At 30.5% G+C, this 12,500-nt stretch overlaps 2 protein-coding genes across 4 annotated transcripts in view; one reads left to right on the top strand and one right to left on the bottom strand.

Moving 5' to 3' along the window:
- Window positions 1-2,012, top strand: part of LOC108782573 (uncharacterized) — a 21,681-nt gene extending 19,669 nt beyond the window's left edge. The window contains 1 exon segment of the mRNA XM_018550872.1: window positions 1,725-2,012. Within this exon segment, the coding sequence (XP_018406374.1) occupies window positions 1,725-2,012 (288 nt within the window).
- A 2,563-nt stretch (window positions 2,013-4,575) lies between these two features.
- LOC108782574 (probable cytochrome P450 6a13) overlaps window positions 4,576-12,500 on the bottom strand; it is a 9,666-nt gene continuing 1,741 nt past the window's right edge. For all 3 annotated transcript variants that reach the window (XM_018550873.1, XM_018550874.1, XM_018550876.1), the window contains exons 2-6: window positions 12,076-12,424; window positions 10,651-11,185; window positions 9,410-9,631; window positions 6,260-6,514; window positions 4,576-4,754 (exon numbers count right to left, since the gene is read on the bottom strand). In XM_018550873.1, the coding sequence (XP_018406375.1) occupies window positions 4,591-4,754; window positions 6,260-6,514; window positions 9,410-9,631; window positions 10,651-11,185; window positions 12,076-12,411 (1,512 nt within the window). In that variant the 5' untranslated portion in view covers window positions 12,412-12,424 and the 3' untranslated portion in view covers window positions 4,576-4,590. The remainder of the gene's footprint in view (window positions 4,755-6,259; window positions 6,515-9,409; window positions 9,632-10,650; window positions 11,186-12,075; window positions 12,425-12,500) is intronic.

The raw sequence follows: 12,500 nt of genomic DNA, 5'->3' as shown, positions 1-12,500 counted from the left end.
CATGTAATTAATTAGGCTTTGACAAATACGTAAATATAGAAAATACTTAAGAACTACTTAAAATTATATTAAATCTACTTAAAAATTATTATAAGTATGTTATTAGTTTCGGCTTTTGGATTGAGCCCTTTTCAGACATCGAAATATCACAGTCGATATACATATAAATCATTGAAACGATAAAAATGAACATTTTGATATTGACCTCTCGATTTTCCATATAGAACATGACATTTATTTGGTATACTATTAAAAAATCGTATGCAAACCAATAACTCTGTAAATTTGAAGTAAAACATTGATAAGAATCTATTAGTGAAAAAACTCTGTCGTAAATGAAATGCTCAAAACTCACCAACAAAGTCATGTACAAATTAAAAATAAACAATCGGTTCATTGGCTTAGACACAGAAATTGCAATTAAAATATGAAAATATGTCACAAATAAGTTATAAATTAAAACAGAATACATATTATACAGAAAACTCGTAATCTTTGACAAAAAACATTATGTGTATTATACAAAAGAAAATATCTTAATACTGTGACAGATCACCACAGACTGAGCGAGATGATAAATTGTCGGTATTGAAAGATCAAACTTTATTTACAATAGAAATATCCTTAAAAAAATCATATAAAAATGAAAAGGTCAAGCCATGTTCAAAAAGAGATCCTCAAAAATTTAGACCTTTTTATCTAATAATAAATTATATGATAGCCATCCAATTCTTTTATGCAATTGCATATTCTTTTACACAGCAGATTGGAAAGTAAAACTAAAATAGAAATGTAGTATCAGTGCGCTCCTCGCTCTGATAATGTAAACGGACAAGATTCACGAAATGTTGGCATTAACAATAAATAAAAATAAGGTCATAATCCGCAAACTCTTTAATACTTTTCCTAAGTTGTACTTCCGAAAACCAACTATCTCCAATTTTGATAAAACTATGTAGAAATTTTTATTTTGGGTTAAAATAAAAGTCCTTAAAGAGATTTTTTGCTGCTACTCCTATGAAAAAGCTGTTTTTTAGAATAAAATAGTACTTAAAGTGCATATATCCTTATGCGCGCCATGCCTATCGGATTGTTATTCTGTGAGGAACGATTTCACTTCTTTTTTATGGCATTATCTTTGGTTTTTTTCACAAAATATAGCTTTTTTACATTTTTTATTTGTATATACATTAAGTTAATGTTTAAGTAGCATGCTCCAATAATGCGTACGACCGTGTGGTGTACGATGATTGACTTAAGAAGAAAAGATCTCAGAAGAAGCATAAAGGGGAGGACGGTCGAGACCGTTCAGATACATGCGTCAGCGAAATATTCCTTTTCCTTGTATTTGATTTATTTTGATTAGGATAAAGGCAATTATTCAGTACTTGGTAGTTCTGAGTAAAAGGGGTAGAGACAATATTAGTATTGTTATGCGTAATTTGAAACGCAACTCCTTAAAATTGCGTTACTGACTTCTTATAAAAACTACTCTTTTTGAAGATATTTACATATCTTTACAATTTATCCTTAAGGTTTTGAAACTCCTTATTTATTTATATACCTTACGTTTAATATTTTGTTAATACAATTTTGTTAATTTTTTCGAAAAACATAAATTAATTGTTATTTATTTATTAATACAATATATTAATCATATAATAATAAGTACTAAAACTTTTACAATAAATATAAAAATAGAAAATTATTTGTCTGTTTTTCAGTGTGTGGCAATGGAAATACATCCTATGTACTTAATGATACCAGCCACCCTGATGTGTTCGTTTTCATTTCGCTTACCGGTTGGCACACCACCAAATGCAATTATAACAATCGCAGGACACATTCCTACAAGTTGGTTGATTGCTGGAGGCTGTGCACCCGCGATTTACAGTTTGATAGTAGAAGTTATTTTCTTTCCTACATGGGGAGTTTTCGTTTATGGAATTAAAGATTTTCCTGCTTGGGCGAGATATGTCCAAGTGGAAAACAACACAAATGTACTTCATTAATTAATTGAAAGCAATAACTTTAAGTTATAAAAAAAATTAAATTCCAGTTTTTTATCTAGTTTTTCTTTTTACGAGTCACTATTACATTGGAATACAAAAAATGAATATTTTTAGTGTTTATACTTAAACTATATTATTTCTCTTATGCATTATGTTACATTAAGGAAGTACATTAATGTATTAAGAAGTATACTACTATACTTAGCAAATATATATACAAGGATAATATTGTAAAATATAGTATGATATTCTTCCGAGATAAAATTTAATACGGGGTTTAAACAAAATAAATATATAAAGCAAATTTTTATATCTAAATACATATTATAATCCATAAACATAAAATGATTTTTAATAAGGATGAAAATATGATGTTATTAAATTAAACTGCTCTTTTAAATAAAAAGCGACATGCTATAATACAATGCTCTCCAATTGTATGTACATACGTATACTATTAGACTTTAAATTGAAATGCGTGTTTATGTCTATTACCCTTTCTACTTCTCTCTTCATATATGTTTTGAAATAAAAACTATCGTTATACATTCAAATTCTTGGAAACTTAATTTTTAGGATTAGTAGAGAAAATTGAGAAGAGGACATGTGGAAGGACACTTAAATTCTTTCTCGCAGGTATAATAATAATAATAATAATAATAATAATAATAATAATATTCTCGAGACGCGGCTTCCTTCCAGAAGCCCATTTCCGGAAGCCACGACACACAGACGAGGTCCATTATGTATTCCCGGTTGAATTAACTCCTGGTCAGTTCAGACCTGTTTCTTTTCAGAGATAGAGAAGGTTCCTGACCTGGAGTTGACATACCTGTTCAGGCTTGAGAAATTCTGAGCCAACTATGAATAGTCTACTTCCAACGTAAGCTGAACACTCACACAGCACATGAAGAGTGGTTTTTTCGCCATACTTGTACTTCCTGCATTTTGGGGTATTATTATAGTGCACCAGCTTATGCATGTGGTAGTTGGTAAAGCTATGTCCCGTATAGATCTGTACTGCCAGTCTAACTTCTCTTCTTCTTAAGGTCTTAATACTCTTGGCAAGGTTCTCGCAAGGTGCTTCTCCCATCGAGACCCTCATCTGTCAACATTTGATCCTTGCCTCTTCCTTCCAGAAATTGATGTGGCGTTCCCGCAACCAGCTCCTTATCATAGCCCTGTGCTGGGTATTCCAAGGGCCGGTTCCTATTTCCAATTGGAATACAATAATGAACTCTCAGAGTGGGAGGGCCTCCCTGACTCCTCTGCGCAGATTCCAACACCGGCGCCCGCATCAGTTCTGGAGCCATCCGTGTACTATATGCCCCATTTCCGATAGCGGGCACCTCTTGCCTCTTCCATTCATCGCGACTGGAGAAATAGATTCTAAAGGATCTATTAAAGTCGTGCTTTATTGGCATCCTGTCTTGCTTCATTTCAAACACTGTTTTCTTCTGGAGTTCATGAATTGTGAGTAATACAATTCTGTAATAATTGTGCTTCTCCAAAGTATAATTCTAATCTTAATTTCAATTCTGAAAAATTTAAGCTTCCTAAATTTTGTACGATTTCTACCGTAAGCTTTCCCTCTCAAACATGGAAACAGCGGTTTTTATTTTCACTTCCTAGCGGTTTACACAAGCGATTAAATCAAATCGAGCAAAGAATTCTCGCAGAAGGATATTTCCGACAAACGTATCCGGTTTCAAGTTAATATTCATCTCTCAACGAAGCGAAACAAACGATTCAACGCGTTCACACGCATTTGTAACATTTTACCGCTTGATGAAGATCGCGAATTATGCGCTCGCAATAAAATTTTTTTCAGAAATGAAAGACATATTACGTAATAAACGAACACTCTTTAATAATTACAAATTATAACGGTGAAAATAGACGCATTCGCGCGCGATGATAATCCAGCGAAAACTCGCGTACTCGTATGTTTTAGACAACAGCCGCAGATCTCCAAGAAAAGTCGCTCGTCCTGAAAGTCGCTTGTCCTCTTTTTCGACACGGCATGGTTGAAACAATATAAAGCCAAAAATAATAAGAATTTTTAATAGTTCATGGCGTAATCACAGTTTTATTTCGGTTATGTAATTTTATCTACAGAATAAAATTTCTTAAAAATAATTGAAAAGCAAACTTTCAAGATATGTATTTTATTCAAAATTTGTAATTTTTAGAAAACGAGAAAAACAGAAACTACACACACAAGAAAACTATGCACTTTACAAAAAATAACAATATGTCAATCAATAAGATATGATGACATATGACGTATTAAACAAAATTGCTGTGAACAGTTACTAAAAATGTTAAATAAATATATTTTGTTTGTCTCTAATTTAAAAAAAATAATTCACTTTAAAATGTTTATATTTTTCCAATATATAAATTGACGATAAAAAAATGCTGTCTGAACATCTCAAAGTAGCTTATATTATGAGTCTTTTAACACTGAACACAACGCTATCTCTAACTAAAAAAATAAAATTTTGGACAAAACGCATTTTGAAAATCTGCTTAATTAATATAATTATAAAATATGAAGATTATTATATATTGGATACTATTCGATTTTTGTTACTTTAAGATATATGTCGCTGGGTTGTTGAACAAGTATTGCAGAAATATATTTCAATCTTTTTGGGGTTTTTTCACAAATATTGAATTTATAATTTCGTAAAAAAGTGATGAGTCCCATTTTGAGTTGTAACATGCCAAATCGTTCACCTGTAAAACGTTATTAATAAAAGTGACAAAATAATGGGGGCTCCACTACTGTTAAAAATAAACTAATCCAACCCATTTAGTGGTGTGAGGTATCTCTCGCTTCGTGTAGAAAGTCGAAATCCATGTACAACAGTACAGCTATGTGACTTTCTATACGAACATACTTCTATTCTATGGTTGTACTATTGCGCATGAATTTCGACTTTCTACGCGAAGCGACAGCTACCATATATGATACCACTAAATTAGGTTATTTTTAACGGTAGTGGAGCCTACTGTATTGTCCTCTGTATTCACAAACCTACTGTATTCACGCGTACACTTTACAATATATAAAGCGACATGGAAGTTGCAAGTTCATTCGCAAAAGAAGAGGTGGAGTAAGAGTTGCTTCGCATGAATGCAGTAGATTTCATTACTGTTAAAATTAACTTCAACGCTTAATATCTCAAAAATTATAAGAGTCTGCCACCTAGTTGTTAAGGCAAAGTTGCTCAGAATCATGACCTTGACAATATATGTCAAGGTCAAGGTCATCGGAGCTGGGTCCCCTAAAGTGAACATTTACCAAAATTATTCCTAATATCATGTGATTTTTCAAATTACCTGATTTAAAAATATTACGTACTGATTTGTAACAATTTGTTATGTAATATATTTGTTTTAATTACAAGGTTTCGTTATGAAGCTAATTTGTTATTGTTTTTAACTTTTGTTTTTTTTTTATTCCTGTACTTTAATTGGATGACGGAGACTAACTAAAGTCAAAACGTTTCACATTGTATGCTTGGAAGTACTAATTTTTAATTTATTTGTTTTGTCATCTTATATATAATAAGCTAGTTCCATAATTTGATTTAATATTTGTTTATGTAATGAACTTTTTACCTTTTTATTGTTTTAAAATGTACTTTTGTGTGTGTGTGTGCGTGCGTGCGCGCGCAAACGTATTATCAAGGATAAAAAGACAAATTTTTATGTATAATATAAAATGATTTTTTTATACACATAATTGTAATATGCATAAATAATAAACGCGATCAAATATGATATACAGTCCGAAATGAGAAATCATACCATTTTAAAAAATGAAACTGTGTATATTATTTTTGAACAAATACAAAACATTAATTTTAGCAAGAAATACTGTTTTGTATATTCATTAGATTAAAACAAATTAAAATAAGATTTTCTTTTAAAAAAGTTGATTAGTTTTACTGAATCAAAAATAATTTAAAAGAAGCAATAATTAAAGGGTTAAAGAAATATGTAAATGTATTTTACAATCGGTAAAAATTCGAAACTCAGAAATTACTGGCAAAAGATAAAATTTTTTACGGAAGTATTGAAATTTCGCTAAGTATGTTTCAAGGGATAATGTATTCGCTGATTGGAGTTTTAGTATATTTTTTTATCTAATAATAATAATATCTACAATTCTGTCAAATAATCGTCATAATTTACAATGTATTGTCAATATGAAATTATTGTTTTTTATTACGTACCAATGCAATTTCTTGGGCCATATCCAAAAGGCATGTAATGCATTGATTGTTTGGATCGAGCAGCAGCATCACCGATGAATCTCTCAGGATCATAAATTTCAGGTTTAGGATATATATCTGGATCAAAATGAATAGCATGGACAGGAATACCGACTATTTGACCTTTTGGAATAGTTAGTTGAGAATTTTTAAAAGTGTAAGCTGATGAAGCCTGCCTCGTAAGTAGGTCAACTAATGGATACTTTCGCATCGTTTCTGTAAATAATTTGTTCCATATAAATGTCCAATAATTATAATAATAACTAAATGCATCTTAATTTCTTGAAATTATTAGATTTGTTATGCAAGGTATATATATAAAATAGTTAAAATTTACAGTTAACTAAAAAAAGCAAAAATGCATTCATCTAAAAAAACTTATAATTTGTTAAATCTTTAACGTTTTCAATGAAAAAGACATAATAAGAAATTACCAAAGTAGAAATGAGTCTAGCTAGCAGACTTGAGTCAAGACCTAGTCACTAGATAGTATCGATTAGATAAGTTCTCTATTTAGTCACTGGATAGTTACCAGCTGCATATTTTTACTATAAAAAAATCTGTCTACTGACTATATAGTAATTAAAACGTAAAGCAGACATTAAATTTCTTATTTAAATAAACTTACAATTAGTGAGGAACGGCTGAATGATGATTAAAAATCAAGAATATAATAAAGAAGTACGAGTCAAACATTTGCATACATATATTATACGACCTAAATTAAACAATAAACTAAACAGATGTTTTAATCTAGTGACGTGGTCATTATCAATTTTAATATCATATTTGGAGTGAACTTCCGAAAACATCCTGCGCCCGATTGTCACGAATTTTAGCAGAAATATTCTAAATGATGTCAAATCAATGTCTTTAAAAGGATTTTTTACCGACAAACAAGTTTAATGTCAAAAATGTTTAAATAAAATTATAAAAGTTCAAGGGCGTGCGACTCCCACGCGAAGCGACTTTCACTTCACCTTCCCTCCTTGCTAGACTATGTTTAGATTCTCACTCGAGTGCCACCCAAATATCACTTTATCGTTTACCGAACATTAAATAAGAATAACATATCCAGAGAACATCCAGATGGGAATTTGAACACACTCCTAAGGGGGAGTACGATTTTCGCGCGTATAATGACTTATTCTAAAGAAGTATAATATTAAATATATTTACTTGAATATAAAGTATATAACTTCATTTAAACGTTTTTGATATTAAACATCTTTATTGGTGAAAATCCATTTAAGGGCATTTATTTGACGTCATATAAAGTATTTCTGTCAAAATTCATAAAAATCAGACGTTAGTTTTCAGAAATTTATCCTATATTTGAAATCGTGAAACCTTAAGGATGCTGGAAGTTCTGTTTTATCGATAAAGTTTGATTAATTTTCCATGAGTCATTACTCTTAATTGCATTTACGGATTATTAAAAGTCCTTTTCCACAATTAAAGTATCGACAACAATGCAAACTGACAACTACAATTTAATATAAAAAACGAAAGAAAATTGAATACCTACAGTTTTCTCATCGACTTCTGCAGTCGACTCGTCACAATATGTGCTGCATATAATAAGAATTTCAAATCTTGCACGTTTAAAATAAGTAGCTATCAGTAAAACTTCAAAAAACAATACTATGCTTGTAGAGCTAGAAGCTTTGGAAGAGAATAAAGTCATGGAAAATTTCGTTTGTATACTACGAGTGAACCATGAAACCGAGCAGAAATTATGTCTAACAATAGGTACTCGATGAATGCGCTTGAGTGAAATACAACGATATAAAAACAAACGATACAATGTAATATAAAAAATGACTGAAAGATGTCACTATTATTAAATTCGGAATTAAGAAAGTATATGTACTATCGACCTCGATCAAGTTGGGCAGTCAGATCAGCATCCCCTTAAAAATGCATAAATAATAATAATAACTTTATTGTGTTAACATTAAAAAGATAAGAATACAGTAATATTGATATCACATATCAGTTACACGACAATAGGCTGGGCAACAGCTAAAAGCAGCTGATTTAAAGCCGTACCTGAATATTAGAATAAGTGATTTACAGAAATTAAAATTAGATTCAAGACAGTTAATATTATAAATACATAAAAACATAAACTAATGTATATAGAACAATAGAGACAAAAGGTATAACATACGCTACTCGTACAGAACAATAAGAAATAAATTATACATAGTTCCTCCGATATTAAAACTTTGAAACAATCGAGTAATCTCCGACCGAAATACAGGAGGTCGTGGTAAAGAGCGTAAAGCAGATGACAAAACATTATAAAATTTCACTGCATTGTAAGAGAAGGCACTCTGAAATTTAGATGCGTGATGAGTAGGACATGAAAGTTGATATTGACTGACGAGTATTAGATAGAGTACTTGAGTGAGAGTCAACGTTGAAATGGATTAGCTTATTACGAAGATATTTAGGAGTATTAGTACGAAGAACATTATGAATCAAGCAATATAAATGAACTATAAAGCGTTGGAAAATATTCAGCCAACGAGAGCGTTGAAAACAAGAAGTAATATGATCGTATTTTCTAACACCATAGAAAAAACGAAGACAGGAATTTTGAATTAATTGTATCTTATGAAAATGATATTGTTTTATAGCGAATTCGACAGACTGCACTAGTGCGCACTGAGTGCGAACTTTTTTGGTGCCACGCATTCGAATTGTGTGCACCGTATCAGTGCGTTTAGATTGTCGTATTCGGCAAATGAAAACTGACCTAGTGTAATGCTGAATTTATATTCGGACCAACCGAATAAATCAAACGAGTGTAAAAAATATTGCACTGACATTAATATTTCAGATGGATTGTTTTGAAACTCTGATAGTAACGACACGCAATTATAATTCTGAAATAAATTTATTTAAAAGAATATGCATGAGTACATATGTGTATTAGTTCAATTTTTAACTTTGACGCTTATTAAATTTATTTGCGCTTCTTGAATTTAATTGATATACTCATATAAACAGTCTTGTTTCCAATCGTAGGAAAATTGAATTTATATTCCTCTAAGGTTTATTTTACATCAATTATTAAAAAAGTAATTATAATGAATAAATTACCTTTAGAGACTGCATCCAAATAGAACATCATATTTATATCGTCAAATGTTATTTCTCCATTATTTTTTATGTATATATTATTTATTTCTTCGCGAAGTCTGTTTTGAATAGTATGATTTAAAGCTAATTCATATAATGTGTTAGACATTGTTACAGCAGACGTGTCAAATGCAGCCAAGAAGAACATAAATACTTGCGTAACAAAATGTTGATCCAACATTTCTGCAAAGAAGAAATCCCCCCCGATGATCTTGACCTTGACATATGTTGTCAAGGTCATGACCCTGAGTAACCTCCCGCAGGTTTTAGGTGGCGGTCACTGTCCGTTAAAAAGTTATTAACAAAAAAAGTTTCAAAATTAACGTATAATTTCTGCCATATATGTATTATAACAAGTACTATTTTACATCTCCTTCTGTTTAGAAACGTTAAACTTTCCACGCGAAGTAACTCTCACCTCCCCCAACCCCCTGCGAAGGGGCACACGACTTCTACGATTATACTGTTGCTATGATTGTACCGTCGGGGCAGACCTCTGTCGACGGTGTGGGTGCGGGGGGGTGGCCGAAGGCCACCCCCTTGCACCCATCCGTGTGTGTGTGTGTAAATAATGAAATTATAAATAAAAATCGCATTATCTATAAAGGCAAATTCAATTTAACCAATTGTCTTAAAATAATAGTGCGTAGTATTGTTGATATATCATCTGTTTAAGTATGCTCACAAAAAAAGAAGAAATTACAGATTGTTTATGTTAATATATTCTATGTGAGTGGTCCCCATTTCCTTTCAATTCATCAATAGAATTGTCACTTTGTGTTAAGGATGATCAATATATCAATATTTACTGTACGAAATTATTAATGCCAACGTTTCATGAATCTTGCCGATCACTTTATCAGGACGAGGAGCGCAATATTATATTGTATAGTAGCTTCACGAAATATTGGCATAAGCAATGGATAAAATCACAGTAATAAACTATCTGATATCTTTGAAGAAAATATCCGTAAAAGCCAATAATTTTATTGATAAGTGTATTAAGCCACTTATGAAAATCACGAACAAAAACACGATTAGTCTTCATAGCATGTTTTGAAATAGATTTTTATTGACTTTTTAAAGCAAAAATTTGGTATTTTACAATTTTTACCATCTCTTTATAAAACACTATTGCATACCTTGATTACTGTGAAATAAATTTTAAATTTTTAACAAAAATGTAAAAAGCTTTTACGTACCTGCTTTTTCAGTCGATTTTCCGTTTTTGAATTCCTTAAGTATATTAACAACATCATATTTGGAAATATTATGTTTTCTTCTGTCATTTACAATATCCATAGCGAAGCGGATACAAAACTGCATCAATTCAGCATCAAACAAATAATAACTGATTAAATCATATAATTTGTTGTATATTACTTTATCTGGTAGCAATCGTTTGAATATACATTTCCATGAATCTCCTTTATTAAACTTTTTCACATATTTAAAAATTTCAATCTTTTTATCTCGAAAAGTCTTGACATCATAATTAAGTAAACAGACACCAGAGTAGTCGGCGGTCAGTTTTCCTGTCAATTCGCTACAATTTATATATTTATTTTTCAATAATAGCGAATTGTCCAACCAATTTTTAAAGGCTTCCGAGCGTTGTATTAATAAAGATAGCATAATTTTAAGTTTACTAGGTGTGAAAAGTGGTGATAGTTTTGCTCGTAAATGTAATGCTTCTTCTCCTTTTGCATAAAAAAGTGTGTCCATTAACGGTTCAGCCTGTATATAAATATTAGTAAAAATGATAATTACGAATAATAGTCATGAAGTGTGTTAAGTTAGCACCCCAAATATAGTACTCAGGAGTTCTGATTAGAGTTCCCTATGACTTTTGACGAGACGAAGAGTTCCCTATAGTTAATAACAAGAGTTCCGCTTAATAAACATTAAAAAAAATTTTTTTTAAATGAGGTGCTAACTTTTTATCGAATTTCGAGGTGGAATAGTTCCGAGCGGCTTAACAGCTTCAATTCACGATTGCCTAGAGTTCCTGATATGTAAAAAAAATTTCGAGTATTAAAAAAAAAATTAAAAATTTTTGAAAAATTAATTTTTAGATACAATAGTTCTGATAATTCTTGCTTTTTTTTGACGATACGAAAAGTTCTCTATGATTTTTAATGACATATGCGCTTAATAATCATTTTTTAATAATAAATATTAAATATTTCTCCTGTTACATATATTTATTATAAAATAAGCAAATCGTCTCGTTAGTTTCATGTCATCGTTATTCCTTGTATCTCTTTTCCCTGTATCTTTTCCTTGTATCTCTCCCCTGCTCTCTGTCAAAGAATGCACGATTTTCTACACGAAAAGCGTGAAATAATATGAAAAAAATTGTTTTTTAAATATTTGATCTTGAAAATGACCCTGTCGGTAATTTTCATAATCATATTCGTAATTAGGGCATCAAAATACAGTAGTATACCAATCGAGAAAAAAATCGGGGAGTTTACCTTTTCAGAAGTGCGTATAATATTTCTTATAATAATAAAAATATTCTTTTTGCTAAACGTTTAATTGCACACAAACTTTAATTGTATATCATAAAAAATAAAAAATAGTAATTCTCAGGTGAAAAAATAAGAAATAATTACTTTATTTACCTTTTTAGAGTAAGAAACACCACGTCCTGTAAATATCATACCATCTGTGATTAGAACATCTTTGATCAAAGCAGGATCTTTTATTATTAAAATTGGTATTGTTTTAATGAAGAGACCCACTAGTGACGCATGTTTATATTCATCATATATCTCCTTATAATATTGTACAGGTAATTTTTTTTGTAATATAATATCTTTTGCCGTGCCGAAATATATTGTAGGTTTTGGTCCTGGTATGCCATGCTTTTTCCAGAAATCAAATTTCAATTTGTAATAATAATAAAAGGCAAAAACAAGAACGATAACTCCAGATAAAATTTCCAAAATTTCTCTCATTTTTATTTAATATCTATAAAAGAATTCTCATAATTAAAAATATATATATATATATATATTATATAGGTCTGTGTCTGAACTAGTGTACA

Source organism: Cyphomyrmex costatus, unplaced genomic scaffold, assembly GCF_001594065.2.
Source record: "Cyphomyrmex costatus isolate MS0001 unplaced genomic scaffold, Ccosl1.0 scaffold1317, whole genome shotgun sequence".
NCBI lineage: Eukaryota > Metazoa > Arthropoda > Insecta > Hymenoptera > Formicidae > Cyphomyrmex > Cyphomyrmex costatus.
Note: the sequence above shows the minus strand (reverse complement) of the source record. Positions and strands in the feature narration are given on the sequence as shown.